The 18,433-nt window shown below is 37.1% G+C and overlaps 1 protein-coding gene across 5 annotated transcripts in view; it reads right to left on the minus strand.

Moving 5' to 3' along the window:
• TLCD4 (TLC domain containing 4) overlaps positions 1–18,433 on the minus strand; it is a 112,995-nt gene that overhangs the window by 22,659 nt on the left and 71,903 nt on the right. For all 5 annotated transcript variants that reach the window (XM_061121323.1, XM_061121320.1, XM_061121324.1 and 2 more), the window contains 2 exons: positions 18,347–18,405; positions 16,081–16,175 (listed from right to left, as the gene is read on the minus strand). In XM_061121323.1, coding sequence (XP_060977306.1) covers positions 16,081–16,175; positions 18,347–18,405 — 154 coding nt within the window. The remainder of the gene's footprint in view (positions 1–16,080; positions 16,176–18,346; positions 18,406–18,433) is intronic.

Below are 18,433 nucleotides of genomic sequence, written 5' to 3' on the forward strand. Positions count from 1 at the left end.
GCCAGTATTTCACTGTATGAGTTTTCTCATTTCATTGTATGCAGTTTCACAATCTGCACATAACATCAAGCGATGCAGGCACTGATAGTTCACCGTTTTCTAGCTCCTTATGGCCTCTTCAACTATCCTCAGTTTTGCAGAACCAATACATAAATATGTTTCACTGCAACATTTTTCTGCATTCTCATCCTCAATCTATTTCCAAACTAAAGGACATTCCTCTTGCCTCACACTCTGAACATATGCTTGCAGAGCAGGTCAACATTTGCTGGCAGCAGTCATAGCTACTTGCAGGCTCTTGTCCACAAAGGTTATCTCCTTCCATTTCCATAAAGTCAAATATCTCATTAAGTGTTTCTTCAGGTTTTGAGTAAATGGAAGGTGAGCAAGAACTTTCATTAGGAGAGCTTCAGTGTCACAGGTAAGCAAATCACGTTCCTTTTTTAACAGGATTGTATGCAAGATGTAGAAGACATCTAGCAGGTAATATCTTTTCACTTTCCTTGGTAAGAAGTTTATAGACTGAATGAAATTTGCCAAAGTTGACAATACTACTGTCTGCTACAAAATGTAGATAGATGAGCAAAATCTAACTTGTTTTTGTATAGTAAATCAACAATTTTTATGTTTTATGTGGTTTCTTTATAATTGTCACAGAAATCAAAAGTTCAGTTTGAAACTCCATTTTTCAAATCAAAATACCAAAGACGGAGGGGGACATCTTTTTGTTGCTGTGATTCAATAAATCACTTGACATACTGCAGAAAGAATGATCGTTGGTAAGATCTGACAGAATCAGCTCTATATAAGAAGCCGTCACATCTGTTACCAAAATTTCCCCCTTCTTTCACCTACAGAATATTTCAGTTGCACCTTCTGAATCAGGAAATCCAGCTTTACTCAGTCTCACAGGCAATGAAGGGGATAAAATGTGTACATTCATGTGGAATATCCAAGTTAAGTCAATGCCTGCTGTTTTCATTTGAGCATTGGTGTCTTCTTGCAAGATGAGAAAAGCCCAGATTGAGATGTATCTGCTTGTATTGTTCCAGATCTGTGAGATTTGGTCTCTTCAGGTGCTTTTACACCCTCTTCTCCACCAGGCCTGTGTTGGAGGCTAGAGCTGCTATAACAAAGTACTGCAAACTGAATGCCTTAAACAACAAAAATTTATTATCTAACAGTTCTAGAGGCTAGAAGTCCAAGACCAAGGATCAACAGGGCCATGCTCCTTCCGAATGTTTTAGGGAAGAAGTTATTTTAGACCTTTCTCCTAGATTCTAACTGTTCCTTAGTTTCTGGCAGCTCAGCTCCAATCTTCATATGACGTTTTCCTTGTGTGCATATCAGTGACCAAATCCCCTTTTCATGAGGACACCAATCATATTGGATTAAGGACCAATACTACTCAAGTATGACCTGATTTTCACTTAACTAATTATCTCTGTAATGACCCTATTTCCAAATTAGGTCATATTCTGAAGTACTGGGGCTTAGGACTTCAACATATACATTTGAGGTTAGGGTGGGGCAGAGGACACAATTCAATCCAAAATTCTTTTATGCACATTGTGCAGTATGTTCTGCTTTGGTTATCCAACTTCCTAATTGTCTTTCTATCCATCTATGATAACATATCACTATACACAATAATATGTACTATGTATATATATCCATATATAACAACTACTATAACCTTCTTTCTTGGTCATACTTGTGGCAGTCTGGTGGTATCATAACTGTTGTCATTTTCATTATCTGCTCTTAGAAAAAATGGTCACAATATGTACAGTACTAATAAATTAAGCTAACACTGTTTCAATAAAAATACAACATTAATCCAATGGGCAAAGTCAAGGATGACAACACACTTAAGTTGCATCATTCAGAGTGATGTGACAACAGATGACCCATTATTGAGAACTGCAAATCATGGTTGCCATGATTTTTTTGCATCACAGGGAGGGGTTTCATGGGATGTAGGATTTTTGATGGTAAAATGGTAAAACCAGGATAGACAAAGGCAGGCCACTCCTAACTTTACTTTATTATGAATTTTATTATAATGCATTCCAAACGGCAGGTAAATGTTTTCATTTTAATATGTAATAGGAATCACACTCCCAGCTAGGAGATGTGGGAATGAATAAAGAACAAGCATCTTGTCTCTCTTAAGCCATCCAGCAGGAAAAAAAAGCACTTTAAAGAGAAAATGAGAAAACATGTTACTCATATCCAAGGTTCCTGGATAGTTTGTGGGCTTATTTTTAGTTTGAGTGATTTGTTTCAAGGTTAGGTGAGTTTTTCCAAAAGAAGTGGTCAGAACAGTTAAATTAAGAAAAGGTCAGAAGAACAAGAAATTGTATCCAATGACAAACCATTCAAAGAAAATTCTGAAGTTGAAATGCTCTTCTTTTCTCTCCTTCCATAGTTGAATTCTGTAGTGAATAGGTTAAGGGAGAAAAGCCTTGCAAACAGGATAAAACTACAAACAATATGACTGGGGCCACAGAGGACAGAAAATGAAAGGAAAAAAGTTATTTTAGTAAGATTGTTACTTGAACCAGAGGTAAAAATCTTGGATATATTTTTACTAGTATAATCTTTCATTATAACAGATTCAGATACATAATAAACATTTCCTATTTTTTTCTTAAAGATAAATTTTCTCATTCATAACATTGCCTTTCCCCCCTCAGTTAAAGGCAGCTCCTCATTCGATCCATTATCAATCATTATTCTTAATGATTTTCTTCTTCTTTTGATTAGTTTTTTTAAGTCTATGCTATTCTAGAAAACTGTATCCAATGTTTAGAGAATATGATAGTCCACACTGCTGTACTGTGAGTTAATGTATTCCTATGGTCAGTCAAAATCCTCTTAATTACTGCGTCTTTCAAATAAGCAGTTTTTCCAAAGATGAGATCCGACTCTAAAATTTATTTTTGTTTAATTTGCATTTTATGCAACTTCAAAAATATTTAAAAGTCACCTCAAAGTCATGTAAAATACTGAAATGATATAGTAGCAATAGCCTTAGTCTTAAACTTTAAAAGAGAATTCTATGAATTATTCTCTAGTTAACTTTAAAAACAAAAAAGTATGTTCATGAAATATACTATGTCTAAGACTTTTTTGAGAGTTAAAAAGATTACTTCTTCCAACTCCTTTCGAATTAGAACAGAATTAAAAATATCTATTAATCAAATAACAAATTAATATCAGATTAAACCTGACTTTATGATATTCTTTAAGTATTAAAAGTTACGAGTAAAAATAGTATATTTGGTACATTGTTTTTATCTAAATATGGCCAAAATACAAATTTTTCACATTTTGAGAAAATTTCCTCTAGATTTTCTTTTAAAATAATGGGCATAACAACCTGACCTTTCTCTTAACTTCTCTTACCTCTTTCTAAAGAGAATCAGTTAGTTGTAAGCCAATGATTCTCAAAATGTGGTCCCCAGACTAGCAGCATTAGCATTTCCCGGGAACTTACTAAATTTGCATAATTTATTCTTGGACCCCATCCCAGACCTACTGAGTCAGTAGCCCTGGGGGTAACACCAGTAATACAGTTTTAACAGGTCCTCTAAGTGATTCCCATATACACTAGTGTTAAAGAGCTACTGTGCTAACCTAGAGATCGAAGTCCTAAAGAAACTAGCTCCCTACTTCTCTGAAATCATAATTAGGGAAGATTTACAAGAGCCCTCATTAAAACCCACAAGTATTATCTAGGTGGACCTGATACATTCCACTAGAAAAGTTTCTTCTGACCCCTTCCTGTCTGTTATTGTACTTAAATTAAGCCGCTCAGTCGTGTCCGACTCTTTGCGACCCCGTGGACTGTAGCCCACCAGACTCCTCTGTCCATGGGATTCTCCAGGCAAGAATACTGGAGTGGGATGCCATTTCCTTCTCCAGGGGATCTTCCCAACCCAGGGATCAAACCGAGGTCTCCCGCATTGCAGGCAGACGCTTTAACCTCTGAGCCACCAGGGAAGTCCCTGGTTATTGTACTTAGCCCCCTGCAAATACCTACACCCCCTGTGTCTCACTTACTGTTCTATCCATAAAGCTTAGTGCAGCACCTGGCCCAGGTTTCCTGAGTTGAGCCTCGCCTGCTAACCAGTGTAAAGAATCACCTCCAAAATAAAAATCCTAAAAGAATCCTTCAGGCCTGTTTCTGGGTGGGTCGGTGCACCCTGATGAGAATGTTAGTATTCTGCCCAAAAATGAAAAGAGAAAAATATCTCAATTTCAATTTTTTTAAAGAGATCAGTAGAGTAGCATTAGAGGTGATCATAAACTTGCTACGAGAAAAAAAAATAGATGGCTGATCTCCAAACCTTGATACATTCAGGTTAGGGAAGGCAAGACAGGAAAAGTGGGCAGGCAACTAAAAGAGGTAGGGGAACTTGAGACCTATGTAATAGCTACCAATCAGAAGGAAAACAGCTAGAAGCAGGTTTTCAATGAGCACACAAGCAGAGTCCCTCATCATCCCATGACCTCTTGTCTACTGATGAACTTCCCTAACCTCATTTCCAGATCTCTTTAAAATATGAGGAATACTTTGCACCAGAGCTGTTCTTAGCGGGGTACGGCTGTCACTGCCACCACCATGATCTTCATCAGATAAAATAGAATGAGAGATACAGTTAACTGATAGATGAGAGGTCTCTGGATGCCATGACCTCTTTATCCCAATACTCATGATAGAATTTCCATGAAGACTTACAGGCTAACTGACTGCTTAGAAAGTCTGTAAAACATTATCCTCTTTGGGCAATGAATGATGATTATTAAGCAGTTAAGTTTAAGGAGGCAAGGATAGTTAATGAATGATTATGGGCCTGCAGTCTGAAAACCAAGATTTGAACCATAGCTCTCCTGGGTGACCTTGGGCAAAGATGACCAAAACCTCAGTTTTTCCATGTGCAAAACAAGCAGAATACCATCCTTATGACAGAACTGATGTGAGAAGAAGACACAGTACATACTAACGGCAAACAGGAAAAATACTAAAACAGAAAAGCACTGCAAAAAAACACTTTTTTTTTTTTAAGTTAAAAGTGAAATAGAACCAGGTACTTTTTCTTACCACACAAGTCCTGAAAGGATGTATTCTTTCCTGCCTAGGTACAAGCCTTCAACTCTAGTCATTGATCCCTGGATGACTACACAAGATTAAGGGCCATGCCTGAGGTGATGACAATGAACAGGTGATAGGAAAGACAGATCATCATCACAATTAGGACTAAAATGTAGGTTCACTACTGCTATTTTACTATATATTAATAATCACTCCTCAAAAAGTAGTTAATGTTACTTTCTAATTGCTGCAGAAAAAATATCCACACTGGAAAGGAAAACAAATACTTCTAAGGGAAGACTCACCTGTTTTATTTGCCCAGTAGGTTGTATCAAGTTTATACCTCACTTTACACAACTAAACTGCATCCAAGCTAACCTTACTTCTTCATGACAAGTTTATGCTTATGACCATCAAAATGTGGTGAGATTGAGATGGCCTCTGAAGACTGTCTATTTCAATTACCCACAGATTTCTTAAATCCCTTCTACAAAAGTTCTTCCAGTTTGCCCCCCAGCATGGAAAACTCTGTGTTAAGAGGAGTAGCATCTTCTAAAGCAGCTTTCCAAAAGTTCCAGAACTATTCTGTTCCCTCTTTGACATCCACCTGCTTGTCCTATTCCAGATTCTCGCTATCCAAAATCACTTTTTCATATGAAAGTGAAAGTGTGAGTCAGTTGTGTTCAAACTGGATTTGTTTGCAAATCCATTGACTGTAGCTCGCCAGGCTCCTCTGTCCACAGAATTCTCCAGGCAAGAATACTGGAATGGGTTGCCATTCCATTCTCCAGGGGATCTTCTCAACCCAGGGATTGAACATGGGTCTCCTACAATGCAGGCAGATTCTTTACCATCTGAGCCACTAGGGAAGCCCCTCTTTTCATATCATAACCCTTCAAATATTGAATGATTGTCCAAGTGCCTGTCTATCTTCTTTATAGGTATCATTTCCACTCTGCACAGAAAATTTTGGCCTATCCTTCTCAGAGTTTCTTAGCCCTATGAACTGCCAGCATTCACAAGACAAAAACAAACAGATGCAACAACAAAACCAACCAATCTCTTGATGAAAAGAACTGTTTACACATAACACTCCCTACATGTTAGCCAATTCAATCACATACGCACATACATCTTTGGAGGACACTGGGTAACCTTTCGAAAGAGAATTTTAGTAGAACATGTCACTAATCTTAAAAATGTAAATAGCATTTGCCCAGGAACCCCACAAAACTAACCTTTGAAATAACTACGTATAGGCACAAATATGAAGACATAAGAATGTTTATGCAAGTTATTTACAATAGTGAAACTTAGAACAAACACATAAGGATAGAGAACTGATTAAATATGATTGTATATCTATATGCCATCCACAGAGATAATGAAGCAACTAGATGGCCTGAAAATAAAAACATTTTCAGAACTTGCTGAAGATTTCGAGAGTGTACCTCCTTTACCCTCTTGGAAAATATCTGAGGATATACTATAGCATGAGTGAATAAACCAAGACAGATATGGGGTAAGGGAAGCAGTGGCCTCAAACCAGAAGAGTCATGGCAGGAAGCCAGGACATTCAGAAGCACACCTAGAGGGCAGGAGAATGGAGAGCTCCGGGGCAGGTATCTGGGGAATTTGACTGAAGAGACGGGACAATGCAAGTATATGATAAAGGCATAAGTTACAAGGAAAAAAAAAAAAAAAAAAGGAAGGTAAATAGTCTAAGCAAAAATTAGATAGGAAAAATAATCCTAGTTTCAGTGAACTATTTTAATACAATCATAAGAAACACTTCATTTTCTCTGTGTAGGATCAACTGAAAAGCAATATGATTATAGAATAAAAGGCAAATGTTGTTAAATCTTAGTGATACAAAAGTACACATACAAATGACAGAAACTGGGAAGCAGAGTGGGAGACGTGAACAGAAGGACAGAAGCATAAACATCTTCACCTCAAAGGATCAAGAGGTGCTACAAACCCAAAATAAAAATGTTTCAAGTTTTCAGAGAAACTGAGAGAGGAACTCAAATTACTTTATCTACATGGGAAGATAGAAGGGAAAGGAGATAGAGGTGGGAGAATTAAACTCTTACCCACCACAGCAAGAAGATAATACATGGTATCTAACACTGGCCAATTAAGACGTGACTGACAGTCACCTAAGTGATCACCATCCATTCTGTCCCTTCCTGCATGTGCACGGTGTTCCTCAGATCATGTGCTTGGGTATCACTTTCCTCCCCTTGAATCTGGGCTGCCTCAGTGACTCATTTGACCACCAGAATACAGAGGAAATGAAGTTCTGGTATTCTGCAGCTAGGTCACAAGGAGCCATGCAGCTTCCTCCTGGGTCTGTTAGAATATTTGCTCTTAAAATGCTCCCTCTTGGAACACAATAGCCAGGCTGTGAGACGCCCAAGACACATGGAGGGGCCACATACAGGAGCTCCAGGCAAAGAGCCTGCTGATGTTCCAGCAGGGAACCAGCATGAACTACCAGCTACTTGAATGAGCCCCTTTCAATCCAGTCAAGCCTTTAGATTATCCAGTCTCAACTGCTACCTAACAGCACCCACGCAAGGGCCACCCAGCTTTCTTTCTTCCTTCTTTTTTTTAAAATATAATTAAAAACTTGTGAATCAATGGGTTTCACTGGCCTAAGTCAGTATTCTAACTGATGATCAAATTGTCACATTTTTAACCAATGGGATAGCCATTGTGTTGGTTCCAGCATCCTTTTGAGAAAACCCTATTAGTCTTTGAGAAAACCCTATTAGGTTCCTTGCTTTCTGACAGATTACCTTATTTTGTTGTATGCAATGCTTCAATATGTAAAACAAATTTAAAGTTTTGGGGTTTGATCCTGTTTTTGTAATATATATTCATATACAGAAGAGTATCTTTTAATTATGCATATACACAGGACATATTCCTAAATGTAAATGGTGATTAAGTAAATATAAATAGTTATCTCTGGGCTGTGAGACTGAGCATTACCTTTTCTTTTTGCTTGTCAATATTTCCTAATCCTCAAATAAAAATGAGCAGCCAAATTAACTTTTTCAAATAGCTCTGCACCGACATTTCTTATCATAGCTTTTTAAATTACAGTGTTGCCTTAATCACTGTTTACCAAATGTATTCTTTTGTGGTTCTCTTTCTGCACTTCTGAAGTTCTCCTCTGCCTCTTTTAGAGGACTGACTTTCTTTGGGTCCCTGACTGATCACCCTGCACCAACAGGACACTTCTTATTTCTAATGGCATATGGGCCCTTTTCCCCTGGAATAACCATGTATCACCACAAACCTGAAATTTACAAGCACATTCCTGCCCAAATTGGTTCTCCCATTTCCTTTAGGGTCTCCATTCCTCTAGTGCCCTGGGTCACTTTGCCCTCTTGTTTCCCTTCCTTCTCTGAAATCTAAATTAGTCACCATGATCTACTGACTACAATGTTGCTGTTAGATTAGTTTCTTCCTCATTATTTCTTCCTGCTTATTTAGTATTATGGATATTTCTTCCTGCTTATTAACTTATATGCAGAGTACATCACGTGAAATGCTGGGCTGGATGAAGCACCAGCTGGAATCAAGATTGCCAGGAGAAATATCAATAACCTCAGATATATAAATGATACTACCCTTATGGAAGAAAGCAGAAAACTAAACAGCCTCTTGATGAAAGTGAAAGAGGAGAGTGAAAAGGTTGACTTAAAACTCAACATTCAGAAAACTAAGATCACGGCATCTGATCCCATCTCTTCATGGCAAACAGATGGGGAAAGAAAGGAAACAGTGAGAGATTTTATTTTGGGGGGCTCCAAAACAGGTGGTGACTGCAGCCATGAAATTAAAAGACACTTGCTCTTTGAAAGGAAAGCTATGACAAACCTAGACAGCATATTAAAGAGCAGAGACATTACTTTGTCAACAAAGTTCTGTCTAGTCAAAGCTATGATTTTTCCAGTGGTCATGTATGGATGTGAGAGCTGGACTATAAAGAAAGCTGAGTGCTGAAGAATTGAGGCTTTTGAACTGTGGTGTTGGAGAAGACTCTTGAGAGTCCCTTGGACTGCAAGGAGATCAAAAGAGTCAATCCTGAAGGAAATCAGTCCTGAATAGTCATTGGAAGGACTGATGCTGAAGCTGAAACTCCAATACTTTAGCCACCTGATGCGAAGGACTGACTCATTTGAAAAGACCCTGATGCTGGGAAAGATTGAAGGCAGGAGGAGAAGGGGACGACAGAGGATGAGATGGTTGGATGGCATCACTGAGTGATGGACATGAGTTTGAGCAAGCTCCAGGAGTTGGTGATGGACAGGGAAGCCTGGTGTGCTGCAGTCCATGGGGTCGCAAAGAGTCAGACACAACTGAGCGACTGAACTGAACTGAACTTCCTCATTAATAAAATCACCAAAGTTAAGTTCTTCACAATTTATCATCTACATTGCTCCAATAACCTCCTCAATGAGATCCTTCCACACAAAACTTTTCTCCCATTACATATCACCTTCAGCTTTATTTTTCTAACATATAAATTGCATCAAGCTATTTTTTTGGCTAAAGGTCCTACAACAATTCTGTGAAAAGTAAAATACAAGGCTGATGAGGTCCAGGGAAGTCCTTTGAATTTTAAAAAATAGCTTCCTATATTTAAATCTTGTGACTTGTGATATTTTATTAGGTAGCTATCATATTCTTATTCCTTACCCCCCAACTCCTTATTTCAAAACCACAGTGAGCCAGTGAGCTATGCTTCAGTAGCCTGGCTTCCATATTTTCTGATCCTGTACATCAGTGACTCTTAACCTGTTTAATACAATCCACCCGTGGGAGTAAGCATCACGTATGGCAGAGGCTTCCACAGGCATAGGTAGCCAATAGATAAAGTTCATGTTACATACAATTCGTTGTTACCTTATCCCTACCCCATCAACAAAACTTTCTAAAATATAAGTCAGATAGATGCTATTAAGAGGACAGATTTAATTCAGGTCAAATAAACTATATATTTTGATACTTTCCTGTAATAAATTACAGCAAACTCACAACTGAGTAAACTCTCTTTGCTATATAGGTCAATATGGTGTTTCCACTTCTGGCATCTACCTTTAAGGCGCTTTGTCTGTATTAGAATTCATACTGGCCATGACTCTGTGAGAGAAAACAAAGTAAGATTTGTCTGATCCCTCCCAGAGCTTAAAGAAAATTCTTTCAGCCAGTGATTACAAAAATCTGGATTTTCTTATCACGAGAAATTTAATTTTCCAATAGCCAAGAACTGCTAGGGTCAGGAATTCAGAAGGTGAGGGAGGAAGATAAATAAAATTATTATGCACCTATTACAGCTAGTATCATGCTAAATATTGTGCCACTGTCAAGGGTGTGGAGTGGGATGGACACATTTTCCCACCACTAGGGCTGTATAACTGGTGTGAGGTCATTTATGGGCATCCCAACTAGGCTTTGTATAAAACTGACTATGTTCTACTGTAGCAATTAGGAGGTACTTTCTCTAGGCTATCTGAACTGACTCAGAATCTTAGGTCATTTCCATGATCTAAGAGAACCTTTTTAAGGCACCATCAATATAGAAATGAGATTTGGGAACAAATTCTACCATGTATTCAATTACTGTTTGCTTCACTTAAATCATTTAAAGTTTTTCATGATTTACTTATAAGACAGAGTTGAAGGTTTGAGGCAACACACTGGACTAGTTTGCCAAATCAGGCTCATGGGAAACAGTGATCTTACCTAGAGTTGCTGCTGCTGCTAAGTCACTTCAGTTGTGTCCGACTCTGTGCGACCCCACAGACGGCAGCCCACCAGGCTCCACCGTCCCTGGAATTCTCTAGGCAAGAATACTGGAGTGGGTTGCCATTTCCTTCTCCAATGCGTGAAAGTGAAAAGTGAAGTCGCTCAATCGTGTCCGACTCTTAGCAACCCCATGGACCGCAGCCCACCAGGCTCCTCCATCCATGGGATTTTCCAGGCAGCTTTACTAATTGCTACAAGCAGAGAGGCTATCAGATTAATGCAGAGGAAGCAGAGATAGGTTTGGGATATGAAGGGAAGTTGGCAAGCCAGGTCCTTCCTGTGTTGAACAAGCAGTTCTGGCCCAAAGAAGTCAAGGCTCTACTAGGTGAGATTTACAAAGTTCCTCACACAACAATAGGAGTCTATCTTATAAAACGTCCTCATCTTATGCCTCTTAAAATATTGTAGAGCCTACATGACATTCTCCAAGGAGCCAGGCCTCACAGAGCCTGGCTTCTCTTTACTACAGGGAATCCTTGGCCAGGAAAAGGCTAAGGGCATTTCAGGGTTAAGATCGCCTTCTTCTAACAGTACATACCCTATTTACTCAAAGGTCCAGGTGACAGGAGATTAGACCTGGGTCACTTGCTTCTTTCTCCCCCTCCCTTTCTTCCCAGGAAGTGAATGGGTTTGCATACCGGCTGCTTGCACACCGCTTCCTTACTTAAGAACTTGGTGACAAAATGTAGCTTCTTACTCGCCCAGTACTTAGCTATCCGTATTAGGAGTAAGTCCAATAATTTATCAAAACAACTGAATCACAGGATCTCAGATTAGAACAGAATTTTAAAGATAATTTAGTACAAGCTCCTACCTAAAGCTTCTGCTTATTAGATCCATTTTTATACCTATCTGATTGAAGATACCTTATGGAGAAGAATCACTTTAAAAGGCTGTTGTTAAAATCTTCTATTCATTGGGGATGTCTCTTTCGTAAAAGAGAAGTCTCCCCTACCTCTCATTACTATCCCCTTTGGTCCTAGTTCCAAGGTCTGAGTTAAACCAGAGTAAGTCTAATTCCTCTTCCATTGAACAGTCATTTCACATTTCTAAGGACATTTCAAAACCACATAGATGTCCTACAACTTATCTCTTCTATGCTGACCTCTCTGGGTCCTTCAGTTGTTTATTCTGGGACAATAGCTACCTAATCTAATCTCTCCTCTACAGCTATCTGGCAGCTCACCTCTGGACAAAGGCAATTTTAGAGACTTCAGAGGCTTTGGGTATGGTCTAACCAGGAAACTGCAATTTGTTTGAACTGGATACCAAACCTCCCCTAATAGAGTACACATTTAAAAACAACTTTGTGTTTTAGCAGATGGACATGTTATTGGTACACATGCAATTGTGGTCATCTGCTACTTCCAGGTCATTTCCCTCTTTTTATACACTGTCAAATGCAAAACTTGACATTCACCACTATTCAGTTCAGTTCAGTTCAGTCGCTCACTGTTAAGTTCCATCTATTTGTTTCAGCTTATTATTCCTGTCTGAAACATTTAAATATAAAATATATCATCTGACACATTATTAGTTCCTCCTCCTAACTTTGCTTCAGTCATTTGATGTGCTTAGTCGCTCAGCTGTGTCCTACTCTTTGCTACCCCATGGACTGTAGCCCACCAGGCTCCTCTGCCCATGGAATTTTCCAGGCAAGAACACTGAGTGGGTAGCCATTTCCTTCTCCAGGGGGTCTTCCTGACCTAGGGATCAAACCCAGGACTCCCACAATGCAGGCTGCAGGCAGATTCTTTACCTTCTGAGCCACCAGGGAACTCCACAATTGAGAATGGCTTCCCTTGTGGCTCAGCTGGGAAAGGAAGAATTGAGAACAGGCAACATTATTAAAATAATCTTAAAAAACAATAGTTTTTTTAAAACACTGTTAATCATCAAATGTTAGTGAGTCATGGCATTTATTCCACAGCATTGTGGAAATTTTTCTTTAGACTAAATATAAGATCGGTATTTTCCTACTTCTTGTCTCCTGATGTAAATTACAACTTTATCTTATCTTAAACACTAAATCTCATTTTCCAAAACCACTTCATATGTAATTGCTGGCAATATGTTTTTAAAATACAGATACTGGGGTAAAATATTAAACAAAAACCAAAACTCCTCACTCTTGAAGCATGACACAACCATGAAATAAATGTAACAAATGGCATCTGAAACCAAATTTTCTTCCTAAATTGCAGTAGAATGGTTTAATGATTAGATCCTAAGGTAGTGGAATGACACAGAAGAGTTGGCAAAGTATGCACAGACTCAGTCATTTCGTATCAAGTTTGAAAGTTTTCCAAATATACTAGAACTCATTGGTTTTTTTGAGGGGAGACAATGATTCACAAGGAACACAAGAAAAGTAAGGCTACCCAAGAAGTCAGAAATGGAGTGCAAAGAGGGTGTTTTACCCTTAAAAATAGGATATTAAAGCATAAATGTGTCACTTCCTTTATGATAAGAGATTAACCTGTCATATTTTCCCTGATTATGAGTATCCTGCCCAAGGGGTGAAAATTGAATATCAGGAAAAAAAATTGTAGAATTTTTTTTACCTTCCTATGTAAGCAGAAGGGAGAAAACCTCTTAAACTCTAAACCTTTTTACAACCTACAACCTACAAACACTAAATTCATGACTATCTGATTTGTGTTATATCAGATAAAGTAAAGTTGTTACTTACATAACTATTCAGCAGGGCATACATTTAAAACCTACAGGTAATTAGCCTCCATTCTTAACTTTTTATTTAGTTCCAATTAGAAAATCTTTGAAAAAAACAGCTTAAATAGCTACAGAAGTATCAAGTCAAAGTGCTTTCCAAGTACCAATTCTCACTGCATAAGGGGTAACAATTTCATAAAAATTTATATGAAATAAGAATAGTAGTACTTGCTGTTGGTATTTTGTTAGCTTTACTTAAAATGTAAGCAAGTGATCTGAGAATTCACCACATGGAAAATTTTCCTTATACTCAAATAGTAAATGTAAGATCTATAAATGACATAGGATCTCTATAAACACGTATTAGTTCATCAATTTTGTTTCTATTTTCTTTCCCTGTGAATAGATTCACTTTAATTAAATTTATTTCATACCATTCATTTATTTCATACAATAGAACATAAGAAGACATGTCAAAAAAGCAACCATCTCTTGAAAAATATTGCTGTTGATCTTATCAACTTTACTAAAAAAGGCAATAGTTAATTTCTTTTTTAAAAATCCAGCATTTATGTCACTGACTTTTTTATAAAGGCATAAAAGTTCAAAGAGAACACAGCATTCATCCCACATAATGAAATATTCAACTTGCCAACCCATGTTCAGTCAGCCACTTGCCAAGCTTGTGACTTCTGGTCAAGAGAGAACAACAGTTCATACTAGTCACATTTACAAATGCATGTAAGCGACCTGTTATCCTTCACCAGCTTATATTCTTCTCATAGCACAATGATTATTTGTGACTTGTGTTCAGAAACCATATTTCTAACCTGCAGCATGATATTAAACTCAAACAAGTACCCACATAAATTCTTCCCTGAATTAACCAATATTAGGTTAGTCAGTTTTCATGTCTTTTTAGCAAAAGTGTCTAGGAAGCAAAGTGCATATATTCTAACTATCTAAGACCTGTAAAAAGTAGAAGCCTATATGTTATAATTGCTTATAATCTATTAAAATCTAAAAAGGAAGACAAGGAAATAAACAGTAGGAAATGCCAGTAAAAAAAGCCTCTTGTTTCAGAAAATAAAGCGGTTGTGGATACCTACTGGGATATATAAGCATTATAAATAACATTAAAACCAGCATAATTTTTAAAACATCTACATTAATTATTTAGACTCATGACTTCAAATGGGTGATATAAAGAGATGCTTTGCTATATCTTGTTCTTGCAGAATGATGAACTGATGTCTTATTTACCAGCTATCTTTGTGTGGGGCAATATAAATAAAAATGGAACATACATTTGTATGAGTTTTTTTAGAAAAGACCTCAAAACAGTTGCAAATGTCCACTAATATGCATATTTTAGTAATACCAAATTTAAAAAAAGCCAATGGTTACATTTATGTCTTAAAACAGAGAAAACATGGAAGTGTATACAACATGTATTACACAAAATTTATACTATTCTAGTTTACATATGTCTATTATTTCCTAATATCTCTTGGGTTTGGTGGTATATCTAGGCTAAAAAATAATTGACTGAGGAGATGCAAAGGATATAAAATTGCTAATTTACAAATGTATAATGTAGAAAAATAATGTTAGAAATAAAAATTAATGTACATTAGTGCTGGACATTACATTAGATTTGCTGGATCCTCTATTAGTTCAGTCTTGAAGTCTCTGAGCAAGACTCCCCCTCACTCCCCGCCCCACTCTCTAGGCTACTTAAGTGCAATTATGCATTTATAGGGCTTCCCTGATAGCTCAGTTGGTAAAGAATCCACCTGCAATGCAGGAGACCCTGTTCAATTTCTGGGTCGATCCGCTGGAGGAGGGATAGGCTACCCACTCCAGTATTCTTGGGCTTCCCTTGTGGCTCAGCTGGTAAAGAATCTACCTGCAACACAGGAGACCGGGGCTCAATCCCTGGGTTGGGAAGATCCCCTGGAGAAGGGAAAGGCTACCCACTCCAGTGTTCTGGCCTGGAGAATTCCATGGACTGTATAGTCCATGGAGTCATAAAAAGTTGGACGCGACTGAGTGACTTTCACTTCACTTCATGCATTTACATGGAATTATACATGAGATTAAATAGAAAAGAAATATTTTAGCTGGCTATATAGGAATCTATACATAGCTCTGGCTGTTAAAACATAAATACATCTAGAAAGACAGACAAACATCAAGAGCCACATGATCCTAAAGGTTTTTAAGTGAACATTCAAGAAATTGGGATCATTCGCCTTTCTCAAAGTTTATGAATTCAGAGATATACACACTAATACAAATATACAAGTGAAGGTATTATTTTTGTTAATATACAAAATAACATCACAAGAGTGATCCCTGAATGCATTTGGAGTTGACCTTTATAAATTAAGAATTACATGTTTAGATTTATGTTCACCCTTGAGTCATTACTCCCAGTGTTGTCTGTTTGTTAGACTGCTGGAAATCCTAGCACTCACCAGTATAAAGTGGTATGCATACAGCGCTGTACAATGGTGAATTACAAAATACTTATCACCAATCACTTTCCAATACCAAATGAGAATCAACAAATCTGTAAGAAGGAAAAGTAAGACATTACATAGGAAGAAAGCATCATCATTTTTCAAATGCATTTAACTCTTTCTCCTGACAGCTCACCACAGTCCATTCTGAGCCCACAGCACTTGTCTCATACATCAGGAGATCAGCTACCCTTTTACCACAAAGCCGGTGCCTCCAGAGGCTATCTCCCTCACACTACTGTGACTCCTCTAGAATAAGCACCAAGTAAGGGCATCCATCACAGTGCCTGGCATATAGTTATGTAATGTATTTGTTGAAAGTATAAATGAATAACTTGTTTCCAGAGTTAAACAAAACAAAAATACTATTGAATAAAAATAATTGTAAAATAAGCTTAAATTACTGATTTTGTCAGTATGAAAACTCAGAAATTAAGATGGTCCCAGAAAAGGTATCAAATGACCAACTCATTTATAACACAAATTCAGCAAAAGAATTTAAAAATTAACAAAGAATGTGATTAAATATTAATTCAGAAGAGAAAAAAGAAAAGGACCAAGAACTGTAGCTATTAAAAAGAGATCTTAAAAGAGAGCTCAAGGCATTGATTTTCTTTTAATTCAAAATCAGCACCGTGATTCAGAAAATTATTTCCTTTAACAAAACAGAAATGTCTCAAAATTTGAACACAACTATTTTCTTTACCAAATGGTTAAACATGAAATTTAAACATGGAAACAAATAGCTATCATGGATTGAAACCAGAGGAGAATTCAGGTTTTAAGGATTTGGAGCTTATAGCATGGGGAGTTTCTTTTATAAAAATTGCTAACACGAAACTAGATGTGACTATATACATAAAGATAAAAGAAATTATCAAATTATAAATTTTCAGGAGAGAAAAAAAGTACCATAAATGTGGAAACCAAGAAAATTTTAAAGTGTTAATAATTTCCTGCCCTTTATACTTCTCTAAATGCACTTTCCCTATATTTCAGCTGTATAGTCTTTGATCACCAATTTATATTAAGATAATGATTTTATAATATTTTCTATAGAGAGAATGAAAGAATTCACTTTTCACCCAGTTTGGTATAAAAATTTTGTTTCAGTTCATAATCCTTATTTTTAAGTGTTTTGAATTATTGCCTTATTTGAGTAAACCTTTCTCAAGTTCCTTTTGTACAAGATTTCCTAGGTTGTAACTACTCTCTGAATTGACAACAGTCATTAACCAGTGTATGAAGCATATTATAAATTTTGTGTTAACCTTGTCAATGACAGAATTTTGTGCCAAATGAGCAAATATTTTCCCAATGTGTCCACATGATTCACTTTTCTTTTAATTGGGCCATCAAATAATCCAATAGCCTATTCATTATTTCTATCCCAAATATATCTTTTCCTTTTAATAAATTACTGTGTTTCAATTTAATCTAATTTTTTGGTTACAATTCACTTCTTGATGGCAGAACATTTTCTAAGACCATCTATATCACTTTTGATTCATATTCTATTATTTTTATTTGGATTTTATTTCAGCTGTTATATTGAGTTCAAAAATTCCAAAACAGTGTTTCCTACATAAATGTCCAAGTCAGGGATCTGTTATTTCTTTCTTGTTTTATTGAGGCAGTTCAAAATGTCTTTTTAAAAAGCGGTTTAAATGGCATATTCTCAACCTAACTTCCACTCTGTCTCGTTGTGTAAAAGATGACTCCAATCTCATCCAACATGAGATGAAATATGACAGAGGGAAATGTGAAGTAGAAAGACTCCATGATCTTAACTGATTATAACTAAAATAGCTTACTTTTGCAGATTTTACCAAAACCATACAAAACCATGACCATGGAAGCACATCTCAAGTGCCTGTGAGATGAGGACTCTCCGGCTTAGACTTCATTAGCTTCAGGGTGATTGCACCTGAGCAACTTTAGTCCAAACAGGGACAATCACTGGTTAAAAAACAAAACAAAACAAAAAACCACTCCAGGTTTAACTGAGGCCTCACTCTACAGTTCTAATCTTTGAGAACTATAGAGCCACCATGAAAAATGTTTCATATACTACCATCAGAGCAGACATTTTTTCCCTCAGTATGGGTCCTAAAAGCTACTTCTCAAATACCCAAACCTAAAGCATTGACTCTGTATTCTTTGCATAATTCCATAAGCAGTTTAAAAAGAAACAGACAGATATGAACAACATATCACATACCAGAAACGAGATAGCCCGAAGCAATAGCAACATTCACTTTCCCGAGAGATGGATCACCCCTATAAATATTAAAAAAACAGGTTTCTT

The sequence above is a fragment of the Dama dama genome, chromosome 20, assembly GCF_033118175.1.
Source record: "Dama dama isolate Ldn47 chromosome 20, ASM3311817v1, whole genome shotgun sequence".
Lineage (NCBI taxonomy): Eukaryota > Metazoa > Chordata > Mammalia > Artiodactyla > Cervidae > Dama > Dama dama.